The sequence below is a fragment of the Chionomys nivalis genome, chromosome 9 (genome assembly GCF_950005125.1).
Source record: "Chionomys nivalis chromosome 9, mChiNiv1.1, whole genome shotgun sequence".
Lineage (NCBI taxonomy): Eukaryota > Metazoa > Chordata > Mammalia > Rodentia > Cricetidae > Chionomys > Chionomys nivalis.
In genome coordinates, this window is record NC_080094.1 from 21137233 (window position 1) to 21162772 (window position 25540).

Here is a 25540-nt window from a genome sequence, read left to right on the forward strand (position 1 = left end):
CGATTCCCAAACACAAACTCCTAGGGAAAGATGCTGACATCACATGACCAGATGCATTCCTACCTCTAGGAAGCTGTGGCTCAAATGTTTTATTGTACACACATGGCAGCCAAGAGCCACTCCTATAATGCACAGATGATATAGGACACATCCAAGAAAGGAGAAGAATTCGAGGCCAAGATGCCTTTTGGTGTCTACTGGAATTATCTGCAGCTAGACACGTGTTCAAAATCTTTGAAGCCTCTCTGGCTTTTTACCCAGGAATAGTTTTACATTTTCTGTTTCTTAACTATTTTTTCCTTAAATATTTCCTGGCTCTTTATCTAATTTGTTGATCTCCTTCCCATACCAAATTACAAATTTATCAACAAATTCTTGATTTCCTGGTCTCCTAAAACTGAACTTTGAGGACAACAAGGAATCTTTTTCTGTGTATTTATTATCTGATTAGTAGATAATAAATTAGAAAGTTCAAATAGTGTGTGTAGTACTGTCTGTTTCTGGTGGGCTTATGATCCATTAAGCCTTTCTAAGATTTTATGTTGTCTTATTGCAGGAACATGACATTGAAACACCCCATGGTATGGTCCACGTTACCATAAGAGGCTTACCAAAAGGAAACAGACCAGTTATCCTGACATACCATGACATTGGGCTCAACCGTATGTATTGATTTACAGCTTCACTTTTTAATCAGCATGTGTAATCTGTATATATTAAGGGAACAATAGTTTCCATTTTTATTTATTTGTTGATTGATTGATCGGTTTTTCAAGGCAGACTCTCTCTGTGTAACAGCTCTGGCTGTCCTGGAACTCTCTCTGTTCAAGGCTGGCCTTGAACACACAGAGATCCACCTGTCATGTGCTGGCATTAAATCATAAAGGAGTGCACCGCCACTGCCCAGCCGCCTTATTTTTATTTACTTTTTTATTTTTTTGGATAGTCTTCCTTTTTTTTTTGAAAAATTATTTTATGTGTATGACTGCTTGTACTGCATGTACACTGCATGTGTGCTTGGTACCTGTGGATGTCCAAAAGGGGCATCAGATCCCTGGAACTTCAGTTACAGACGGTTGTAAGCCACCATGTGGGTGCTAAGAAGCCAGCTCTCCAGCCCTAAGTAGTGGTATTTAATAGAGCAGAGCTAGTCTTTCTTTCTTTCTTTCTATTTATTTATTTATTTATTCATTCATTCATTCATTCATTCATTCATTCATTTATTTATTTTCTTTGTTTATTTATTTGTTTTTTTCGAGACAAGGTTTCTCTGTAGCTTTGGTGCCTGCCTCTGCCTCCCTAGTGCTGGGATTAAAGGCATGCACCACCACTGCCCGGCTGACTAGTCTTTCTTACACTCCATCTTTATTGTCACATGCAGGGTTACCATTTTTAGTTAGCATTCAGGGCATGTACTTGGAGGATTTTAGACTATATTCTCCTTTTTGTTGTGTCCACTTCAGACAGACTTGTCAGGTACTATGAGAGCAGAGCCAAAGTTCCTTTCCTGTTTTTTGTTTGCTTGTAAGACTGCATGCAGGGCCATGTTCCTGTGCAGTAAGTGCTCTTCCATCATCTAAGCCATGGTGCTTTGTTTATGTTTGAGGTTAGAAAAATCTAGAGTTTCAACTTAATTTTGTTGTGAGAAACTCACTGAATTATTAAGTTTTCCTTCTACAGCCTATTACTAGATTCTTTAAGTAGGTGCTCCATCATGATGCAGTTTGAGTATCCCTATTATTCAAGCTCAAATACAAAACTACAAAATCTAGAGCTGTTTTAATGCTGCTGTATTGTGATAAGTAGAAATTTCTATGTCTGACTTAAGGTAATAGTCGCATTCAACACAGAGGTGCCTTAAAAGTACTGAATACAATAATCATTAGACAATCTGTATTAGGTATATGTGAGATTAAAAATGAACCGGGCTGTGGTGGCACATGCCTTTAATCCCAACACTCGGGAGTCAGAGGCCGGTGGATCTCTGTGAGTTCAAGGCCAGCCTGGTCTACAAGAGCTAGTTCCAGGACAGGCTCCTCTCAAAACCTGTATCCTTCCTGCAGCTCTGGCTTCCAGAGTGTTGAGTTGTTGGCCCAGGGCTGAGATTTAGCATGAGAAGTGATGGAGGCCCTATGCTAAGAGGAAAGAAATAAAGCAGCATCTCCTCCATGCGCATAGCAGTTCTGACAAAGCCCCATGTGGTCAGCAGCTGGGAATGTCCTCTACCCAGGGTCAGGGGAAGGTCAGTGTCTCCTCCTCAGGTAGAGGATCAAGGTGCATGATAGACAGCATTGTGGGTAGGAGATTATTTTGTGCACCACCAGGAAACCCAGCAAACATCCACAAGGTGTTCCTACTCTGAACTCACTGTATAGAGTTGAGAACCAGTTGCTCTCCAGGCACAGAGGTGCCTCCTGTGGAGTCTTCCTTCAGCAGCCTGAGTGAGGCTGTGTGCAGACTCCTCACTTATGTGGACTGCTGCTGGGAAGGGAGGGAAAGAGCAGGGCTCAGCATTACTGAGCAGAGGAAAACTGGGGAGAGCTGGAGAGCTTGTGATTCACGGGTGTTCTCGTCTCATAGATAAATCCTGTTTCAACACCTTCTTCAACTTCGAGGATATGCAGGAGATCACCCAACACTTTGCTGTCTGTCATGTGGATGCCCCGGGCCAACAAGAGGGGGCCCCCTCCTTCCCAACAGGGTAAGGCCACAGGGAAGACTTCTGGGAGGCTTGAGGCCAAAGAACAAATGGGTGGATGGTAAGGGCTCTTGGTGTTTCCCTCCCTGTGATGGTATCACACTTACAAGAGGTGTTGCTTGCCTGTCTTTCTGCCCCTGGTCTCAGAAGCCTGTGTGTAAGTGTGTTGAGGGCTGCTGTGTTTTCACATACCCAGGATTGCCACTGCATGGCCGGGACCTATGTACCTGTAGTCACAAGGCAGAATGTGTCTGGAGCTCCCACTTCTCACAGACTCCCATCTGTCCCGACTCCTTTGTTGTACACTTGTCACTTCTGTGTCTCTTCCTCAAGTGCCAGACACATAGGCAGAGGCCAGACTCCTCTGAACCTGCCCTGGGAGTGCCTTCCCATTGGAATTCCCACCTAGAGATGAATTTTGGACACCTGGGGAACCATTTATTCTGAAGCCATCTTGACAGGCAAGGGTACCATCTGACTGACCTTGGCACTCAACATCATGCTAAACTTGCTTTGTGTGTCAGCATCACAGATTCCCAAGGGAGCGTCTGCACCTGCATAGAACCCAGGCTTTCCAGAAACTGTTAAATGCTCATGTTTGTTAGCTCACTCGATCCCTGCAACCCTATAGGATCTGTGTCACTGTACAAATAAGTAGCTGAGCTGCGATTCGAACCCAAGAAGTCTTGTTACAGAATCTTCGTTGACTCTTTCCAAGCTGTTGTGTCTCAGATAGGAGTTGTTATTCGCCCAGGTGATATCTACCACGATTTTTTCCTAATTTGTGCACAGGTGGCGTGAGAGCGCTCCATTCCTCCAGCAGAAGCAGACTGAGCGCCTGTTGACTGGGGAGCAGAGGTCACCAAACACGGGCGATTATTTAACAGGCACACACACGCATCTCACACGCACGCACACACACACGCACACAGCTCACACACAATCAGTGTCATTTTAAATATCCTGTCTCACTGATGCTGTTTTCTCTGTGACTCTCTCCTTACTCTTCCTCCTCTGGGGCAGCTCCTGGGCTTGCCTGGTGATTTTAGAATCAGTTCATGTCATAAATAAGCAGTTGTCATTCATCCAGGTGACATCCATCAAGGTTTTTCCTGACTTTTGCATAAATAGTTTTGAGAATACTCTATCTTATATAGTGTTCACCAGATGCAGTCTGAGCTCCATATTGGTTATGAAACACATCTTACCTCCTTATATAGGAGGCCATTTACTATATAAAGACTAGCCAAATACATACACGCACACATGCACACACTTACTCTAATACAATTTACTGTAAGATATATATTTATATATCTTCTTAAAATATCCTGTCCCTCTTTGAAACTATCGTCTCTGTGATTTTCTCCTTACTCTTCCTCTGGTCAGCTCCTGGACTTGCCTGGGCATTTTAGAATCAGTTCATATCATAATTAAGCAGTTTATAAAAGAAACATGTTATCTTACACCTAAATGAAATAAATGAGTATTCTGAGGAACCCAAGTTCTATAATAGTGCATAGGCCCAGGAAAGTGATATTTCCTGTTTACAGTTAACTCCCTAAATATGATTGGCAGACTTCAAGCTACTTCCTGAGTTGTCTCTTGCTGCTGGACATTCCTGAACCCAGAAACGAATGGTAAGAGTTTGGAAATAGGGGCTGGTGAGATGGCTCAGTGGTTAAGAGCACTAACTGCTCTTCCAAAGGTCCTGAGTTCAATTCCCAGCAACCACATCGTGGCTCACAACCATCTGTAATGAGATCTGGTGCCCTCTTCTGTCCTGCAGGCATACATGCAAGCAGAATACTGAGAATACTGTATATGTAATAAATAAATAAAAGAGTTTGGAAATAGCACATAGTAGGCCGTCTCGCCAGTTCTCTTCCTATAGATTCCTCTGCCATAAGGAGTGTGGCCCCTCTTACTTCCTTCCTTATATGGCCGTCGTGGAGGATCATGGATCAGGCCACAGTTGTTTCCAGACACTATACCACACCCTTTGAGCCCTTGGTTAAAAGGAAAAGAAAAATCTCGTGTTTCTCCAAGACTCCTGGACTGGTCAAGGTTTCCTAGAGACTGGGAATTGTGGATGCTTTCAAATTCAGAAGGTGTTCTTCTCGGTTTCAGGTATCAGTACCCCACCATGGATGAGCTAGCTGAAATGCTGCCTCCTGTACTTACACACTTAAGGTGAGTAGGTTCTATAGTCTTCTACTTTCTCCACTCTCTTTGCTGCAAGTGAAACCCAGGGTTTCACTCCCAATAAACAGGTGTCTTTTCATTGAGATTTATTATCTTTTTTTTTTAAATATTTATTTATTATGTATACAGCATTCCTTCCATGTATGTCTGCAGACCAGAAGAGGGCACCAGACCCCATTACAGATGGTTGTGAGCCACCATATGGTTGCTGTGAATTGAACTCAGGACCTTTGGAAGAACAGTCAGTGCTCTTAACCTCTGAGCCATCTCTCCAGCCCGAGATTTATTATCTTGTTTTGACTCTAGTTTATATTCTCTAAATTAGTGATTCACAAACAGAAGAGTCATTATGTTCATTGCACTTAGGTGGGTGTAGGTGACAACCAATCATAATAGATGCCTTAGACAAAGTAGGGTAGGGGTGTATCTCAGTGATAAAGCACATGTTAGCAAGTATTGTGCCCTGAGATTGATCTTTAGCACTAAGCAATATCAGTACAAAGAAATATATGAATATTAAAGAGCAGGCTCCTCATAAATGAAGCTAGCTAGCAGATGTCCTCCTGGGTATGTGCCATACAGGCTACGACAGAGAGCCAGGACAAAAGAAAGACATAATAATTATAAGATCAAGTGGAAGAAAGGCATGTTGAACAACCTGAGAAGTACAGACCAGATTCCATAAGTCTGAAAGAGCAGATAAAAGTTCACAATATCTGTTGGTGGAGACTGCTTGTTTGTACCTGGCCGCCCAGACCCAAAATAATCACACAGAAACTATATTTATTACAATACTGTTTGGCCAATAGCTTAAGCTTCTTACTAACTAACTCTTACATTTTAAATTAACCCAATTTTTATTATTTTTTCTTTTACCATGAAGCTCGTGATTTACTGTGTACCGGCACTCGGGTGTCTTTCTCCTCCGGTGGCTACATGGCATCTCCATGGCGTCTCCATGGTGTCTCCATGGCGTCTCCATGGCGTCACCATGGTGTCTCCCTGTCTCTGCCTTCTTTTGTCCTCTATCTGCTTGGAATTTTCACCTTACTCAATTCTGCCCTCCCATAGGCCAAAGCAGCTTTATTCATTAACCCATGGTATTCACAGCATACAGAGGGGAATCCCACATCAAATGTCCTTATTGTAATAAAGAAAGACATCAATGAATTTTAATTCTGGAGTGATACATAGTTAGACTTTTAAAGGGATTACTGTAGGTATATAAATTCTATGTTGGTAAAACTATTTAACTTTAAAACAAGAATTATTCCTGTTCTAGTTATTTGTAGAGGAGTAAAAGGAAAATACATGGAGATAAGTTAAACAAACATAGTAGTTTAGGAAAAAGATAAAATTAGCTTGGTACTTGATTCTGTTTGGGGATGGATTAAAATGCATTGTGAGCGCTGAAGAGAGGTTGAAATTCCTGCCCCTGCAGAGAACCTAGGTGGTTCCCAGTACCTCTGTTGGGTGACTAACAACTATTTCTAGCTCCAGCTCCAGGAGATTCATTGCCCTCTTTTGGACTCCACAGGTACCTGCACTCACCCTGCACTTAAGTCACACACAGATACAGGTGTATTCACTTAAATACAATCATTTTTAAAAATAAACGAAAAGCTTATTTATTTTTAAAAAAATTAAAATTATAAAAACATAAAATGGGTAGTAACTAGTGGAAATAATTCTGGGTAGTTTCTACAAGATTTATGATGAATTTTGAGGTAGTAATGAAAATGAATTCTAGGTTTGAGGCCAGTTTTTGAGATTGAGTCTCTCTTATAGCCCTGGCCTTCCTGGAACCCACTCTGTAGACCAGGCTGACCTGGAACTCAAAACAATCTGCCTGCGTCTGCCTCCCAAGTGCTGTGATTAAAGGTGTGTACCACCACCCCCACAGCATATTTTATCAACCTTTAAAAGCAAATTTGAAAGTAGGTGGTATTACCCTTGTTGATACTGGTAAGACACTGAAGTTTGAAAAGTTGAAGAAGCTTGTCTAAGAAACTGTGTGAGACTCTGCATATACACGCAGCTTGTATTCTTTCCAAAGGTAGTTGACTCAGTCAATTGTTGATGTATCCTCTTCACAGTCTGAAGGGCATCATCGGTGTTGGAGTTGGAGCAGGAGCCTACATCCTCAGCCGGTTCGCAGTAAGTACAGGAAGGATTAGTCTCAACTCCCTGAGGCAGTGTGTGGGTCCCAGCTGGGTGCCTGCTTGTGTTGGTTTTGTAAGTTCCAGCTGCTCCAGCCTCTGTGTGTGTGTGTGTGTGTGTGTGTGTATAAAGGCTTGCCTTGTGTGTAGAGGGCCTGAAAATCCATATATGAGGCCAGAACTGGGTAAAGAGACCCAGATGCGGCTTCTGGGGGGATTGTTAAAGCCATGAAAAAATGAGCTTGAGAAGACTTGAACTGACACCATCATGTGACAAAACAGGGGGACTGCAGTCTCCTTCCAACCCTGTAGAAGGACTCCTGTTGTGATCCCTCCTGGGCCATAGGGGAGGACTCCTGTTGTGATCCCTCCTGGGTTATAGGGGAGGACTCCTGTTGTGGTCTCTCCTGGCTCATAGGGGAGGACTCCTGTTGTGATCCCTCCTGGGTTATAGGGGAGGACTCCTGTTGTGATCCCTCCTGGGCCATAGGGGAGGACTCCTGTTGTGATCCCTCCTGGGCCACAGGAGAGGGAGTTTAGGGTGGCATTGCCTATTCAGGCAGCTTCAGGAAAAAAATTCAGGAGCCCATGTTGTCCCACAGTGGCCCACAGAAGCCCCTATGCCAAGTACTTTAGCACACTCGTCCATAAGGAAGTCCCCTGTGAGTCAAACAACTGCGCATGCTCTCTCCTCTGCTGTAGCCACAAAATCTTGCCTTCCCTCAGCACCCGTGAAGGGAAGATGGCCTAATAGCATCCTGAGAGCCTGGTTTCCAGGTGCTGGGTCAGATGTCAAGAGGACTTGTCTGTAAGGGCTCCAGAGCATCTCTGCAGTCCTTCCAGACACCAGGAGCGAGGCCTAGCACAGACCTGCTAAGCATGGCCGCTGCTTTAAAGGAGTGGGGAGTGGGCGTCTCACACAGTTGTCTCTGTCTCTCTCTCTCAGCTCAATCATCCAGAGCTGGTAGAAGGCCTTGTGCTCATTAACATTGACCCGTGTGCTAAAGGCTGGATTGACTGGGCAGCTTCCAAAGTAAGTCCTTCAATGACAGTGTCCATCTGTTCATTTTCTCGTCCCTTAGAAAATTACCTTTCCATGAAGCTTAAAGGCAAAATGAGATCTTTCTTTTTGTTGAGTGTTGTGAACTGAATGTGCTATGCAAGCATTCTTAACATCGAACTTCATCCACAGCCCCTCACAAAATGTTTTAAATATGCAACTTATGAATATTGTAATCATGTAATCACCACCCAGCCATGGAGTAGTTTCAGATCTTCTACCTTTTCATGACAGATACTCTTTGCCCGTTATTTCCTTATTCTGACTTCTGTTACCAACAGACTGGTCTCATCTGTTCTGAAGCTTCTTGTAATTGGTATTGTAGATTATATTCTTCTGTGTCTTGCTTCTTTGCTATCATTCTTGCTGTCATTGCAACAACAACAACAACAACAAAAACCTGTCCTGCCATCATCTTTGTTTCTTATTTGTGGTATAGGCAGTGAGTCCAGACCATTTTACATGCTAGGCAAGTACTGTAATATCATGCTATTCCCCACCTCTTACCATCTTTGTTAATGTTATAGGTTATAACTTGAATTTCCCTAAGAGGCAGTGACATCTCTGCCTATTTTTGGAATATTCTTGTAAAGTTCCTTCTAAAATCCTCTGCCCCTCTTGTATGGCTCCCCGTTCAACATAAACACATTTTGCTTGTATGGGACTGGAGAGATGGCTCAGGTGTTAGGAGCAATGACTGCTCTTCCAAAGCACCTGGGTTCAATTCCCAGCACCCACATGGCTCCAGTTCCGGGAATCTGATACCCTCATATAGATATACATGCAGGCAAACGCCAGTGCAAATAAAAATAAATAAATCTTTTTAAAAAATTTGCATGTAAGTCTCTTGCGGGATTCTTGTCTCTCAAATATCTTAGTCTGCTTTGCATTTTATTCTTTTAACAAATAGAATGAATGAATGAATCATATCTCTAATAAACACAGAAATAGCTCTTTCCTACTGTTCCACATGTCATATGGATTATTAATTTTCACCATATGAAAAAATGAAGAAATTTGATCTCTAAATTATGTGCCAGCAGACAGAAAACAAAGTAAGTGTGCTAACGACCTAATGAATATAAAAATCCCCATGCTCGCTGGGCGGTGGTGGTGCACGCCTTTAATCCCAGCACTTGGGAGGCAGAGGCAGGCGGATCTCTGTGAGTTCGAGAACAGCCTGGTCTACAAGAGCTAGTTCCAGGACAGGCTCCAAAACCACAGAGAAACCCTGTCTCGAAAAAAGCAAAAAAAAAAAAAAAAAAAAAAAAAAAAAAATCCCCATGCTCAACTCGAGTAAAGGAGAGACCATGAGAAAGCATCGTATTCTGTTAGCATTAGGTTCCCCTACATTAAAACATGATCCCTGTTTCCAATGGAAACAGTTCATTTTCTTATTGAAGGCAAATGCTATTTCTATGTCTTAATATAAATATATGGGTGTTGAAGTTAAAGCAGTGATGTTTTCCATAAGAGAAAAAAACTTGTTTTCATTCCCTTATCAGGAAGATGACTAATATAAAATCTCATTTTTAAATACCTGCTTTTAAACACCTGCTGGCTACCATGAATGTCTTTGTAATTTACCACCAAAACAGTACTACAGCCTCATTGATCACATTTATCAGGGATTTATTGGTACTCAAACCTATGATATCCAGGAATTTAGTATCTGAGAACCTTAAAGGATAGTGATGTACTTGTAAATGGAAGGTTATAATGACTTTTAAAGAAATTAACATATATTTAATGCTTACTGTATACCAGCCACTATTTTATTTTGTTTGGATTTTTTATGTTTTGCTGCTTTTTGTTGCTGTTTTTATTTTTTTGGTTTTTCCAGACATGATTTCTCTTTTAAGCCATGGCTGTCATGAAACTCCCTCTGTAGACCAGGTTGGCCTCAAACTCACAGAGATCACCTGCCTTTACCTCCCAAGTGCTGGGATTAAAGGTGTACACCACCATTGCCTGATTTTTTTTTTTTCTGTTTAAACTACTCTTCTCAGGTTAACCAAGTCAATTCATAAATTTTGACGTCACATAGCAACAAACTCACCATGCTAGGATACTTCTGAAAACATTTGTAAGACAGAAAGATAAAATCTAATTACCAATGAGAGAAGGTAACAAAAATGTAATGCTATAGAATGGAATAATATATGATCAAAAATTTATCTTATTGAGGCCTGATGTGAGATGGGAATAGAGTTTGAGGCCAGACTGAGCTATATTGTGAGACTTTGTTTTTAAAACAAATAAACAACAAAAAAAGATTTTGGCTGTTTGATAAGGAAAATTACAAAATTCTCATATAAAGAAAAACCTATCTGGGCCAGGGATGGTAGGACATACCTTTAATTCTAGCACTCTGGAGGCAGAGGCAGGCAGATATGTCTCTGTGAGTTTCAGGCTATCCTGGTCTGTTTTTCAAACTCCAGATAAATGAGACCCTGCATATATTTTCTACCTATCAACAGACCAGATTCTTCACAGTCTGTCTGTGCCTCCCCACATTTATTTACATTGGGGACTGTTGCCTTCCCTAGCTTTGGATGGGGTGTACTAACAATGCTGCTGCCAGCTGCGTTGGAATTCTCTCTCAGTCTGATGCTGTAAAATGCGCTCACCTGTCTAGTATACGACCCTCACACTTAGGTGTGTAACAGGCTAGTGACATTCATAGAACACTTTGAGTCTGAGCATTCTGAATAGTGCAACCATGAAGTGAGCTGGGTAATTAATCCTCCTCCTCTTTCCTCTGTAGCCTGTGGCTCACTGACAGCCCACGGGGTGACGTCAGGCCATCTTGTTTCCTTAACCTTCACCTATGTCCCTGTCTCTCCCTCACCTCCTCTTCTGCATCCCCACCTCCAACTCAGTATGTCACCTACAATCCAAGTCCTCAGTAGGAATTCCATCTGAAGCCCAGGAAGAAAGCTTAAAGGGGAATTGGCAAGATCATTTGAGCTGGAGATGTTTCTGAAAATAGACTGTCTCCAGATTTACAGATTGCTGCGTTTATTAGATGTGAGATGCATCATTTTGAAATGGGAAGAATTGGGAGAAAAATGTTCAAAATGTGAGCTGTAAATATAGCTATTCCTCCCACTGCCTGAAATAAAGATGGCTAAAACTGGAAGGAATTTTTCCTTTGTCTCTTGCATGTCTTGAGCCGGATTGTAAGTCGATCTCTGCTGCCATCAACCCAGTGTAGATGCAGAAAGAGGGGCAGGGATGAAGCAGCAGACTGCCACGGGTCTCAAGTCTCCCTGTTTTTGAAGGAATGGCCACTATTCTTCCAGCCCTATTTTAAAGCAAGCTGTGCTCATACCATGGAAAGAATACTTAGTTTTTTCTTGTATTCCCTCCCCATTTCTTTGACATGATACTGGTCTATGTGTGTTTGATTTAGAAGACACTGTGTGTGAAGTGCCCTCCTTTAGTGGACAGCCTGTGACTGCTCCCGTGTGCTCATCCTCCTAACACACTTTTCTCTTCCAGCTCTCAGGCTTGACGACCAACATCGTGGACATCATTTTGGCTCATCACTTTGGGCAGGTAAGCACCTGTGCCGCCGGCAGAGCTGGGTTTACTGGCTTGTGTGCGAAGCTTTGTTGTGTTTTAGGAAAGAAAGAGAGGTACCTTGCAATCTCCTGGATCCTGGCAGATAACATGTCCCTTGCAGTCAGAAGGACGTGTGGCCCTGCCAAGGCCAGGCCTGAGGGGAGGCTTCTCTTAGCTCATGGATCTTGGCACTTGGAGAGTGACAGAAAACAGCATCTCCCCACCTGTCCCCTGTGAGCAGAATGCCATCTGTGTGTTTGACAACACCAGTGCTCACCAGACATCTTTAGAGCCACCGGGGGCTTCAGAGAAGGCCTCACAGAAATACAAGTTTCAGAAGGAGAAGACAAAGAACGCGGAAATGTTCTTGTGAGAGGAGCTTAGAGATGATCTCATTCCGTCCTCACGGACTGGCAGACACTGAAATCTGCAGCAGGGGTGACCTGCGCTGTGGATAATTGTTGGTGGGGATTGGCCTGCAGTCCTGTTTTCAAAGGGAAAAGTGAGTGATGAGAAACTGAGCAATGAGGTCAGGAGCTGTGAGGCGGCTGGGGTGTGGAGGAACAGTTACAGTGAGGGGCAGAGGCTACCCAGTCTAGAGTACTTAGTATTCCGAATACGCCTCAAGGAAAGTGCAAGGTTAGGATAGATCAAGCTCTTACCTTCTACTGATTATGTATGTGCGAGGTAGTTTTTTTATCTTGCTTATGTGGTGTAAGACTGGGTCCTCTGAAAGAACAACCAATGCTCTTAACCACTGAGCTTTCTCTCCAGCTCCTTTGGCTTTATTTTAAGGGCAGAAACACAGCATAATTTGCCACCATTGTCCACATGGGAAATGAAGGAGCTGACCTTTACATCAAAGTCCAGCTCCAAAGTAGTAGTCTTTCCTTCATTGTTTTCTTTTAGTTCATTACATTTTATCAGTGTAACAAACTGACTTTTGTTTAGAGAAAGGAGCTTATACAGCCCTATTACAGAAAATCTGCAACCCTTCTCATTTCCTGTTGTTCAGGCAGTCACTCTAAGTCTGATTATTTCCTTTCTTGCCTCTGAAGCAATGCCTATGCCCAGGCATGTCCTCAGACTTGGGTCCTCTTCCTTCAGCTTTCTAAGTCCTTGGGATTTTACTCTCATTCTTTTGTTGGTGGGTGACCTCCATCTATATTGTTTCCTTGATTAAGGAGACATAATTCACATATACTACGATGTACACACTGTAAATGTAATGTCTCTGATCTTTGTCCTGTGTGTTTTTTGTTACCATATATATTATATAGAATATTTCTACCAACCAAAAAGGTTCTCTTGTGTGCTTCCTGCTCACTAATCCTCCTAAACAATGTACTCACTAGTCCATTACCTCTCTTCTTTACTTTTTCCTGCTTTTGAACTTCAAATGAGTAAAATCATAATATGTACTGTCTGGGCGTGACATTTTTTGCCCTGTGTAACTATTTTTAGTATATGCCATTCCATATACCCGTTGGTGCCCTCATTTGACACAGAATATGGAACTAAACTGTGATGAGGCAAATAAAGATGTTAGCTATTCAGTGTATCTGTACATTAGTAAATCCTAAGCTCTGCCCCAAATCCCTGCATGGAAAGGCTATTGCCACTGAAAATACTAACCAAATAGGACAGACTTGCTCTGCAGCCCAGTTTACTGGTGTTTTCTCTCACTTATTCTAGGAGGAGTTGCAGGCCAATTTGGACCTCATTCAAACCTACAGACTGCACATTGCTCAAGACATCAACCAAGAAAACCTCCAGCTCTTCCTGGGTTCCTATAATGGGTAGAGTTGTTTGCCATTCCTTCTATTAACTGTGTAGTCCAGCTCTAAAGTCTGTGTGACATCTAAGGAAGCAGACGGGAGGAATAATCTACCGCCATTGTTGTCTTGCCTCTGCGGTTTGACCATTCTAGGATGGAAAACTATAGACAGATTTTAGAAAGATCTCTAAAGAAGGAAACTGTGAGCTATAAAACAGTTGTAGTTTCTAGGTTGTCTTGAGGGAGAAAAAAAGAAATCTAACTTACATATATTTAAGAAAAGAGGGCAGTGGTGGTGTATGCCTCTAATCCCAGCACTCTGGAGGCAGAGGCAGGCGGATCTCTGTGAGTTTGAGGCCAGCCTGCTCTACAAGAGCTAGTTCCAGGACAGGCTCCAAAGCCACAGAGAAATCCTGTCTCGAAAAACCAAAAAAAGAAAAAAGAAAAAGAAAAGAAAAGAATGGCAGGGACCAGAAGGAAGCCCTACAGGAAGACAGTGGAGAGAATACTAGGACTTGATTTTGATTCCGCTTGCTGATACCTTGTCATGAATCAGTCAGAGTAACACAAGGATGTAAGTCAACTCCTTTTTCCTTGAGTAGTTCAAAATTTACTTTCATACCTTCGCTGTCAGAGGGTAAGCTGAGGAGAGAGCCCTGGTTCTTACCCTAGTGATAGTTTTCCAGAGGGAAGATGGTGGAGAAGGCTGCATTTGTCAGCTGGAAGCCTGCAGAGTTACATAGCCTGTAAGGTGTGATGCCAAGCTTCGGACCTGGTCTGGAGAGCTTTTTACTTTTAATTGAAATAAAGACTAAAAAGTTCTTTGCAAAGCTTTAATAAGTAAAATCCTCTTCCCATATAAAAGTATGTCATTCCCTCCTCCTAAGGGACTCATTCCTACAGACCACTTGGAAAATTCAAGTTAGACCTGAGGATTTCAGTAGGGCTCCTGTTAAAGTTTTAAAGTTCTACCCCCTTTTTAGCATCCATAAAATCCGCTCCTGCTCTGTAGCCATGGAAACAGCTGCTAAGGAGAATAGCTCAGGGCCCTTCCATCGTGAGGTGTGAAGAAAAGACAGTGTTCCTAGACTGTCATACTCTGGATTACATGTTCGGGAAACACATGAAGGGCCACGATCTCCTGCAAACGATACTGATTCTGCTTTGTTTGTCTAGACGCAGAGACCTGGAAATTGAAAGACCTATATTGGGCCAAAATGATAACAGGTTGAAAACATTAAAGTAAGTGCCTCAGTCTCCCCGCTGAATGGCTATGTATCTGCTTGTCATGACGAATCCATTGTCCATTTACTTGCTGACCATCTCCTTCTTCCGCATGTTCCTAGGTGTTCTACTTTACTGGTGGTAGGGGACAATTCACCTGCTGTGGAGGCTGTGGTAAGTATGTCCCGATGTGAGCAGCTGGGATTGAAGTGTAGTCAAGTGTGTGTGGCAGGAACACAGCTGACACAGTGTGTCATGGAAACATGGCCACACAAGGCCATGCTGTATCTAATTGAACCATGTATGTGGCAGGAACACAGCTGACACAGTGTGTCATGGAAACATGACCACACAAAGCCATGCTGTATCTAATTCCACCTACCAGGTTTTACTTTTACCTATTTCTAAATCAGTTCCTCAGTAGTCATCAGGTCCCATCAGATTGATCAGTGTGCTCTGTGTGCTGCTGTTCACTCTGTGGCAATTACAGTTAGATTTTTGGCACTCAGCCTTCCACTTAAAGTTAGCCACCAGGCGGTGGTGGCGCACGCCTTTAATCCCAGCACTCGGGAGGCAGAGACAGGTGGATCTCTGTGAGTTCGAGGCCAGCCTGGTCTATAAGAGCTAGTTCCAGGACAGGAACCAAAAGCTACGGAGAAACCCTGTCTCGAAAAATCCAAAAAAATAAATAAAAGAAGTTAGCCACCACAAATCCAGCAAATGAGAAAGCAGTCGAGAGCCTGTATCTCTCTCCCTTGTGTTGACTTAAATAGCACGTTCACTTATTTTTTATTTTTATTTATTTATTTATTTACTTATTTATTTATTTTAAATTTATTTACTTATTTTGATTTTTTTGAGACAGGGTTTCTTTGTAGCTCTGGAGCCTGTCCTGGAACTAGCTCTTGTAGACCAAACTCACAGAGATCCGCCTGCCTCTGCCTCCTGAGTGCTGGGATTAAAGGCGTGCGCCACCACTACCCAGTCACTTATTTTTTTAAAGGTATAGTTTAGCCAAATAAATAAGGCCTTTTCATCTTATTTCCACACTCCTGTTTTTCAAGAGGTGAGGCCTCATCAGAAACACAGAGTAGACCCTCCTCTAACCGCATTTAGACCTGCTGCCCTGGCCAGAACCCCATATGCCTCTAGTGGTAGGAACTTGAGAGACACCACAGGATACCAGGAGAAACTCAGCAAGTGCCAGTTCAGGACTGACACCTGGTTTTACTCACTAATTCAGCATCCTTCTGAGAATCTTCTATTTGTTCAGGGCTGAATAATAACAGATCTATTTGGGGATTTGGAAAATGCATAGACACGTCAGAGACTAATGACTGAGGCTGGGAATGTAGCTTAAGGCACAGCACTAATGTGCAAGGCCCTGGATTCAGTCTCCAGCCCTGCAGGAAAACACACATGCAGCCCTGGTGACTGTGGTTAGTTAAAAATGGAGACACAGAACATTGTATGAATTACAAAGTAGTGGATAACGGAAAACATGCTTTGTTAAATCCAGACATGGAAGTTGATTTCTTAGAAAATATAGCTTATCTACTATATTCTGAGCACTGTGACTAGCCATTAAATACCCATTTCAAAATTCTATCTGTGGAATCCTTGCATATTCTATAGAAAAATGGTGCATTTGTTTATCACAAGCTGCATTGTCATTCACATAGAACAAATTAAACCTCTGACTTGATCTTGGCTTTTAGATCATCTCCTGATTTCAGAGGAGTTTTGTATACCTGCCCATCAGCAATCCCAAGACCCAAAGTTCACCTGGATTGCTGGTTCTTGCCTAGGTAACTAGAACCACTGCCTCTTCAGTAAGCCACACATGCCACTGTTCTCCTAAATCAGATCTTGTCACCTCAGAAACCATCTTGCCTTCCACAGTGAGCTCCAGTCTGCCCTGAATTTGCTCTGTGTGCATCTTCACTTATACCCTCCGCTGTACTGACACATGTGTACTGCACAATCCTCCTTTTTCTGCCTCTGGGAGTCTCCAGACACCGCCTTTTTTCCTTCTGTCTCTGAAATTCCTACTTGGCCTTCTTTCTGTTCATTCCACACAACTGTGAAGTTTTATGTGTATTCTTAGAAGACATAAGGGAAGCTGTTTGATCAAGTGAAGCCATAAAATATTGTCCTCCTAGAGCCATAGGTATAAAGCTCAGTGATGGGGCATGTGCTCAGATTATCTTCCCAAAATATTTTCTTTGAGGTTCCTGCCTTCACGGGTAGAAGGGCACAAGATCCCAAACATGGAGGTGTACCAGGCTGTCATCCCTAATTTTGCTGACCATGCAGCAGGACAATCTATTGAAGAATTCAGCTTCACACTGGGGAGCCAGAGAGGCAGTGAGGCAGAAGAGTCAGTGGTTGGGGAATGGCAGCTCTCCACTCCAGACAGGAGGGACTGAGCAGGGAGGTGGACACAGAACACAGGCCCAGCTGATAGGCCAGGTGTGCTGGGACAGCATGGAGGAGATTCTAGCAGGACAGGGCCACAGTCCTGTTTGCCTCTCAGAAAAGGAATGTTCCTTGCCCACATCATGGCCAGCAGTAAGAGGCTTTAGAGTCAGCATGTTGTTCATTAAAGACTAAAAGCATCAGAAAAGAAAATGGCAAAATTTTTAGATGAAATCTGAACCATCAGACAAAGTGTGTATCACACTTTGTATGACACCTAATCTCTTTGGCATGTAAGATCACTGACATGGTAATTCTAATTTCTAAAGTTCTTTTCTTTTTCAGGTTGAATGCAATTCTCGCCTCGACCCTATAAATACCACTTTGCTAAAGGTAATATGTCTTCTTTCACAGCCAACTACTTGTGATAACTTACGTACTTGTCAACTCTGTGTTTTTATTCTCTCTCTCTCTTTCTCTCTCTTAGAATAAGAAAAATAGATTAATTACATTTATGTGCTTATTGGTGATGGACAATACATGCCAAGGCACATAAGGACAAGTTACAGAAGTCAGTTCTCTCCTTCTACCATGTGGGTCTCAAGGGTAGGACTCAGGTTGTCAGGCTTGGCTGCATTGGCTGCAAACACTTTTATCCTCTGGGCCGACTCACCAGCCCAAAGAATATATTTTCTAAATTCTCAAAAAACAAATATGTAGTAATATACTAGTGTCTTTTTTCGTATATCTTTTTAGATCATAAGGTCAGAGGAGCTGGAGGTCTGAGCACGGTGTCACAGACCTTTAATCCCAGCGCTAAGGAGATACAAGTACATCTTTTGCCTGGGCTTCATAGAGATACCCAGTCTGAAAAAAAAAATTTTTTTTTAAAAAAAGGAAGAAGAGCCAGGCGGTGGTGGCACACGCCTTTAATCCCAGCACTTGGGAGGCAGAGGCAGGCCTATCTCTGTGAGTTCGAGACCAGCCTGGTCTACAAGAGCTAGTTCCAGGACAGACACCAAAAACTACAGAGAAACCCTGTCTCGAAAATCAAAATCAAAGAAAAAAAAAAAAAAGAGCTAGTTCCAGGACAGGCTCCAAAACCACAGAGAAACCCTGTCTTGGGGAGGAAAAAAAAAAAAAAGAAAGGAAGAAGAAAGAAAGCTAGGATGGTGGCCTATGCCTATAATTCTGACTTATAGGAGGCTGAGGCAGGAGGTTTGCTGTAAGTTTGAAGCCAGCCTGTCAAAGTTCCAGGCTATCCTGAACTACAAAACAACCAAGAAAATAAAGGTTAGAAGATGTTTCTGTTTTCCTCCATTTTGTCATAAACACTTTCTCATTCCACTCAAAATTTAGTGAATGTACAACACAAGAAGAAATGAGGTGATGCTGGGGTGCTTTATATCCTGAGTCCTGCTGTGTTTTTAAGGAAACTTCTAAGAATGTCTTAGTGATGACGGGTACATTTTTCTCTTGGGGCTTCTTGTACTTGTTAAAAGTTTCTAGATTATCAAGATTCATCCTTGCCGGGTAGTGACAGCACACACCCTTAATCCCAGCACTTGGGAGGCAGAGGCAGGCAAATCTTTGAGGTCAAGGCCAGCCTGGTCTACAGAGTGAGTTCCAGGATAGCCAAGACTACATAGAGGAACTCTGTTATAGAATATTATTTTAAGGTGTGTTACATTTATTTATGCTCTGGAACATTTGTTTAATGAGTCGCTTTGTTTATGCTGCATTTGTTTAACTCTGTGAAGCTGTGACTCTTTGCCTGTCTAAAACACTTCATGGTCTAATAAAGCACTGAATGGCCAACAGCAAGGCAGGATAGGTGGGACTGGCAGGCCGAGAGGATAAATAGAAGGAGAAATGAGAAGGGCAAGAGAACAAGAGAAAGAGGAGCAAAGGAGAACAAGTAGAGGAGGACATCCGGGGCCTGTGCCCAAGTACTTAGAGGCGAGAAGTGGACTCAGCAACATAGGAAGCCCTGCCCTGACCTCGTAGTAGGGAAAGGGGCCCTTACAAAGTATGACACACTGAGATGTGCAGCACATTGTTTGAGGACTGTGAAATAAGTGTCTTTGGGTGCAGATGAGCCAGGATGAAAGTTTTAGCTGATAGCACTGTCAGCCTAACAAGAAATACTTTCAGAGGCCTGAATGCCAGGCCTGAGATCCTGTGAATGAACAGCGCTGGACATCTCTCTCAAGGGTATGGCCAGCATCAAGACTGCATAGCGTGCCCTGAGGTAATACAAAGATGGATGCTGTTAAGCATCAAGTTCATTCCTGAACTCTTTGAAAGGGACATGGAATACTGAGAGCGTTCTCCTTTGTGGAGGTCCTGCTGACTTAGGTGTTCTTCCTCTTCTAGATGGCAGACTGTGGAGGACTGCCCCAAGTAGTTCAGGTAAGAAAGTGTTCATAATAATCTCTCTCTCTCTCTCTCTCTCTCTCTCTCTCTCTCTCTCTCTCTCTCTCTCTCTCTCTCTCTCTCTCCTCTGTCTCCCTCCCCCAGCCCTTTGCTACCTCTCTACTTAATGCAAAAATTAATGCCTTCTTTGTTTGTTCCTCCAGCCTGGGAAGCTCACCGAGGCCTTCAAGTACTTTTTGCAGGGAATGGGCTACAGTGAGTAGTATGTTTTCTATTTAGCAGAAGTTTATGGGTAATAGGATACGTTTAACATCTGGGAGACCACAATTCTCAGGACCACCCATTTGCTAGTTGGACTTTGAGTAGACGACAATGGAGTATAAAGTGTTCATTCATCAGTGCATGTGTCTAAGTGAGGCTGACAGCTAAGATACATCCTCAGACTAAAAGGTGATTTTTTTTTCCTGTCTTTGTTTGTTTTGTTTTGTTTTTTGAGACAAGGTTTCTCTGTGTAGCCCTAGCTATCCTGGAACTTACTCTGTAGATCAGAGGGGCCTCAAACTCAGAAATCCACCTGCCTCTGCCTCCTGAGTGCTGAGATTAAAGATGTGTGTCACCACACCTGGCTCTAAGAGGTAATTTTATAGCACACTGAGGCTCAAGAATGTTTAGCTGCCTCCTGTAGCAACCAGTAAGCAGCATAGCCATGATTGAAACTTTCAAAGTCTGACTCCAGGCCCACATCTTAACCACTGAAGCTTTGGCTGCCTTAGCTGTAAACTGGAGCTTATGATTTATATCTGAACCCAGCAGATTTTATCTGTCCCACAGAAACATAGTAAAGGCTCAGGAGAAAAGAACAGTGTCCTTACTAAAATCTGTTCTGCCATAGATGAGCTGGCAGTTTTAGAGCACGTCCATGTCATCTGCTGCTACATTGGGCTCTTACCTCTTAGACCCTGAGCTTTCTCATTTGTCACAGAAACTCACACTTGCTTCTCTCGGGGGGAAATAAATAAATACCTTTAACCCCAGAACAGAGCTCTTTACCCAGTGGGCAGATTTTCCATCTTTGGTGTCCATTAGATAATGACCGTTGGTGAGCTGCCCAGGAAGGTGGTCCCTAGACTGCCAGAAAGACCATGTGTGTCTTGTCTAGAGTGGCTATGTCGTCCCCGTCTGTGAGCTGCTACCACCCGAGCCCACACACACAGCCCTCTGGCTCACCAGGAGGAGAAATCCTCTCCAAGGCTAGTCTCATCCTCTCCCCCAGGAAAGATCTGATCATGCAGCTAGCTTCTAAAACAGGGTATGGAGGCTACCTATAGAATGAGAGTGGAATAGCTTCTTTTGTCTGTTTCAAGAAGTGGCATTAAAAGTGGTGCTTAAGCATCGATGCTCTTCTCTGGGACCTTGAAAGAAACTTCCATCCCTGCTCAGTATCCTGTCAGCATCTTCTAGGCAGCCAAGGTTGTCACATAGCTCTTGTGGGTCACTAACCTGCCTTTTCCTGTGTCCATCCTGCTTCCAGTCCCGTATGTGCAGCTCAGTCACCTCAGCAGCGAGTCAGGTACCTTCCTGTGCTGGCCCTGCCCGCCTTTCAACCATGCTCTTTCTGCTGCATTGGCTGCCTGCAGCATGTCCGCAGTTCCCTGTGCAGTGAGAGCCCGATAGAACAGGGCTTAGTGTGCTCTAAGAGTTTACCCTACAGATCAGGCCTGGTTCTATAAGAAAAAAAGGAGTCCATTGAAATGCCCAGGCCTCCTCTCATCCTCAGCCAGGGTGACAGTGGCAGCCAAAGCTCAATGTGGGAGGGGTCCCTCTTCCACTACCACCACACATTTACTAATCCTTGAAGTGAGCCCTAAAGAGGAATCAGAAAGGTCCTGCAGTCTTGACTCTAGGTGAGATGTTAGCATCTGTGTCCAGATACCACCACAGTGATGATGAAATGATAGCAGGGACAGTGACTGATGATCCAGAATTATGGGCAGTTAGTTCTGTCAGGTGAGCATGATGAAGCTAAAAGGATCTTAAAGTCAAAGTAGTAACAGTAACAAAATAGAAGTCTAAATTAAACAACTCCAGAGTCAGTCCCATGTCAACCCCTTGTCCCCAATAGCCTGTACCACATGCCTGTATAGCAATCAGCTCCAGAACACCTTCCTTCCCCTCCACCCATCCATGTCTCCTCCCCAGAGGGCAACAGTACCTGTGGACACGGATGGTAGTCTTGTTGTATCGGGCTTGCACTGTTTGTGAAATGCCTTCCTACTTGTGTGGTTTGTCATTCTTTCTTTTGGTTTAGTCTTGCATGCACTGCAGGTTTTGGTGATCAATGTGTGTTCCCAAAGCCACCTTCCTAATCACTGTATGAATGGTGTGGTCACAGCTAAGAGGCTTTACTCTACCTTTAGGGTTTCCCATCAGAGTCTGAAGTCAAATCTGGGGAGAATCCAGATGCAGGAGATCACAGCAGCCTTACATACAGTCACTCACCTAGAGCAAATGGTGCAGAGGGGGCACCTCGTATGCCGTCCTGGGCATCATCTTAGGTGGGCTGGGAAAGGTGAAGTCTTAGGTGAAGCTTGTAGAGCACCTGAGGTTCTCCAAGCTCCTCCTCCTGATCTCCTGGTTCTTTGTTACAGTACCATCTGCCAGCATGACCCGGCTCGCCCGATCACGAACCCACTCCACCTCGAGTAGCATTGGCTCTGGAGAAAGTCCCTTTAGCAGGTCTGTGACCAGCAATCAGTCAGATGGAACTCAAGAGTCCTGTGAGTCCCCTGATGTCCTGGACAGACACCAGACCATGGAGGTGTCTTGCTAAGCAGATGCTCCTCCCTGGACCACGCAAGTCCCTCCTCCTTGAAATGACCACTCCATAATAGAACATTTCATCCTGTCAGCTGGCCTCCACTTTCACTCATGCATGGCCACAGAACCTTTCTCTAATAGCCTGGATTTACCATTCTCTCTACACACCCCTTTTTGTATATACCAAGAACCACACCCATGCCATTACTGTAACATTCCAACATCTTGATCCGACCTGATCTCCATATCTTCTCTTGCCAGCCTTTCCCTGTGCTCCCTCAAATATGTATCTGACGAGATTCTTTGATTCTCAACTCCATGTGTGTGCGAGCACGCGTGTCTGTGTCTGTGTGTGCATAGTTCTGTGATTTTAGTCATGCTTTCTTGTAGCGCTTCTGCAAAGGGATGTTCTTGCACTCAGTGGCGTTTTAAAAGGAAATATGCAGAGCAGATATCTGGATGGCTTGGGCCACAAGGTTGGATTTTGGTTCCACTTGGACAACATTTGCAGTGATTTTAGGAAAGAGCGAATTTGAGGGATGTGGGGATGTAGTTACTGTGTAGACCATTGACTGGCTATGACCAGTAGAGGGGTCACCTGTTACACAAATAGGCAAGGTAACAGTCACCTCCCCTGTCCAAGCGGATTCATACATGTCATTGTGTAAGTCAGAGGGCACGATCTGAAACCCATTAGTGGTATCTCCACACTGTGGCATTTTCTCCAAGGAATTGTCCTAAGCTCTAGATTATCCAAGGAAGATGGAAAACAAACACCAGGCTCCACTCTGCAGACTAAAATGCTGTCCCTGTAGCATCTGATACCACTTCCCAGACACCCACACATCTGTAGGAAGTGCCTCCCAGGTTGGATGGAGAGTGGTTCTCCATCCCTCTGTCCCAGAGAAGGGGACACTATGATTTAAATATACCATCAATGGTGAGGGTCTTAGTGGGGAAAGGAGGAATCATTAACACACCACCATGATAAGGAAATGTCGCCTAGGTTCCAGCAAACATTAATGGAAACCAAGTCACATTGAAGTGGACCCATTTCTGGGAAAGTCTTAAGCGTGCAATGTCCCTTTTTAGGAGGGAAGGAGACAATCTCAGGGCAGCCCTGTCCAGGTTGTTGGTGAGGGGTCATACCAGCCAGGGAGACCCTCTGAGAAGAAGCTGCCACACAGCAAGGACTCCTTTCTTGGAAGTATCCAGATGTGAGCCCAGCCAGGGTCATATGGTTCCAAACCTGAGGAAGAGGTTTTTCACACACTCCTTGCTTTATGCTAAGATAAGGAAGATGCCACTCTACCCGAGTGTGACTTTTTACAGATTAAATAAAGCTGTATATGTCTCATTGTTCCCTGGCTGCTGGTGTCATTTCTCTAAGTGACTCTTTGAAGTCTTGGGCTGGAATGAGTCTCTTCTACAGATTCCAAACTCTGCGTTTTCTGATCTGTGATCATACCATGCTGAATTCCCCATCTACCTGACATGCCCTGGTCTCCTCAAAACTCCCAAGAAGCCTGACAGTGCTATTCTTGATGAGAGAGAACTAGAGTCTAAGAAAGTTAGTCCATGTCTTATGTTCCATCATCTCTGTGGAGTTCCTGGTCCTAACTATCATGTGATAATTTACAAGCACTTTCCTGGGTGGTTCTTAAGACAGCAGGCTCTGTTTCTCCAGAAGCTGCTCTACGAATAGTTTTAGGAGCCCACCATCTTATAAAGGATGGAATAGTCCATTCTGGGACTGGAAGAAGGCTTTGCTCAAGTCAGGAACGAAGGATTCAGGAGTAGAGCTGGTGGCTATAACGTGTTTCTGGTCCCATAGAAACAGTCTGCTCTCACCGTCTGATTGCCTAAAGAAGACTTGAATTCTTCTATCAAACATGCCCTCATATACATGCTGGTCTCTTTTGGACTACCCCCTTGACTTCCCACTACTACCCACAGGGCCATATGGACTATTGGCTCTGGACAACAGTCTTCTAACATGACAGAAGAGAACTCTGGTCATCCTCCCTTTGGAGTGTCTTTACACTGTCAGTTCCTGCATCTACGGTTGTTCTCACAGGGTGAGAGTCTCAGTTTGAAAAGGAGTGGGGCTAGGAACAGTTATGAGTGGGCCCTTGGGGTCAATTCCAAGCTCTAGAACAAAGCAAAAAAGCTCACCAAAGTTCCAAGAGAAGGTGACCATTCTAGCTCTGCACTGTCTATCCTGCTGCCTGAGCAACAGACAGCTCATCCTCTAGATGAGGTCACTGTATCCTGCAGACATGGCCATTGCGATGAAAATGGATTAGAGAGACACAAAGCTGCCTGGGCACTGTGCAGTTTCTGTTGCCTTTTGCCAACACTGACTATCCACTTGCCAGGACACCACAGACAGTGCCTAAGCTCCTAGTATGCTTCTCAGACATGTGCCAAACGATCTGATCTCTTCTACAAATGTGGCCAGCACCTGTTTACCCTTGGCCTCACTGCCACTGTCTGGGCCTCGTCTTCCCACTAGTTACCGTGCCTTATCCAAACCAGGAAGAGAAAGTTGCAGAGTCCTGGAGATGTGTCCAGCAAAAAGCAGGGCCCTTATGGCCCAAGGGTCCTAAAGGTTGTGGCCCTGCTGAGCTGGAGTCAGTATTATGATCCTTCATTGCAGGAGACCCTACGAGCTGCATGCTTTGCTGCATGCTTTGCCTGAGGTCACACAGCTGGTCTGAGTTAGTCATCCATGCTACCCATGGCAGATGTAAAGCCAAGCACCGAACTTGAACCTCATACTCATGGGCAGCTGAAATGGAAGGCAGCAGAACCACCCCCCCACCAAGGCTGCCCAGTCCCCAGAGTCTGAGAGGAAGGGGCCATCCAGAGCCAGTTGTGGGGCCCCAGCCTGCTTGGTGCTCCTGAATTCTGCTGTGGACTCTGAGCTGCACAGAGAGGCAGCAGAGAGCACTGTTTATCCAGCTGATGAAATGGGGCTGCAGGACAGGTGGGCTGTTCGAGTCCAGCCTTGATGAGATTCATACATTCCAAGGTAGGAGCATGAGGATTAGAATTACTAAACAAAAGGAACAGAGATATGAGAGAAATAAAAGACAGAAACACAGAACAGCATCAGGAGGGAAATTCAGTGAATACTGAAACTGCCAGTGTTTATTTTCCACATGCTTATATATCCCACTCCAAAAGAGGAGGAGGAGGCAACAGACTGCATTAACATGATAAAAGAAATAAACAGA

The 25540-nt window shown here is 43.9% G+C and overlaps 1 protein-coding gene across 4 annotated transcripts in view; it reads left to right on the plus strand.

Moving 5' to 3' along the window:
• Window positions 1–23662, plus strand: part of Ndrg3 (NDRG family member 3) — a 68169-nt gene extending 44507 nt beyond the window's left edge. For 2 of the 4 annotated variants that reach the window (XM_057780804.1, XM_057780805.1), the window contains 14 exons: window positions 557–662; window positions 2581–2701; window positions 4829–4891; window positions 7000–7060; window positions 8009–8095; window positions 11627–11683; window positions 13385–13488; window positions 14643–14708; window positions 14813–14864; window positions 17454–17501; window positions 19485–19520; window positions 19688–19739; window positions 21016–21054; window positions 22133–23662. In XM_057780804.1, coding sequence (XP_057636787.1) covers window positions 557–662; window positions 2581–2701; window positions 4829–4891; window positions 7000–7060; window positions 8009–8095; window positions 11627–11683; window positions 13385–13488; window positions 14643–14708; window positions 14813–14864; window positions 17454–17501; window positions 19485–19520; window positions 19688–19739; window positions 21016–21054; window positions 22133–22314 — 1074 coding nt within the window. In that variant the 3' untranslated portion in view covers window positions 22315–23662. The remainder of the gene's footprint in view (window positions 1–556; window positions 663–2580; window positions 2702–4828; window positions 4892–6999; window positions 7061–8008; window positions 8096–11626; window positions 11684–13384; window positions 13489–14642; window positions 14709–14812; window positions 14865–17453; window positions 17502–19484; window positions 19521–19687; window positions 19740–21015; window positions 21055–22132) is intronic. The other 2 variants (XM_057780806.1, XM_057780807.1) reach the window with 1 other exon arrangement.
• Window positions 23663–25540: the final 1878 nt, after the last annotated feature.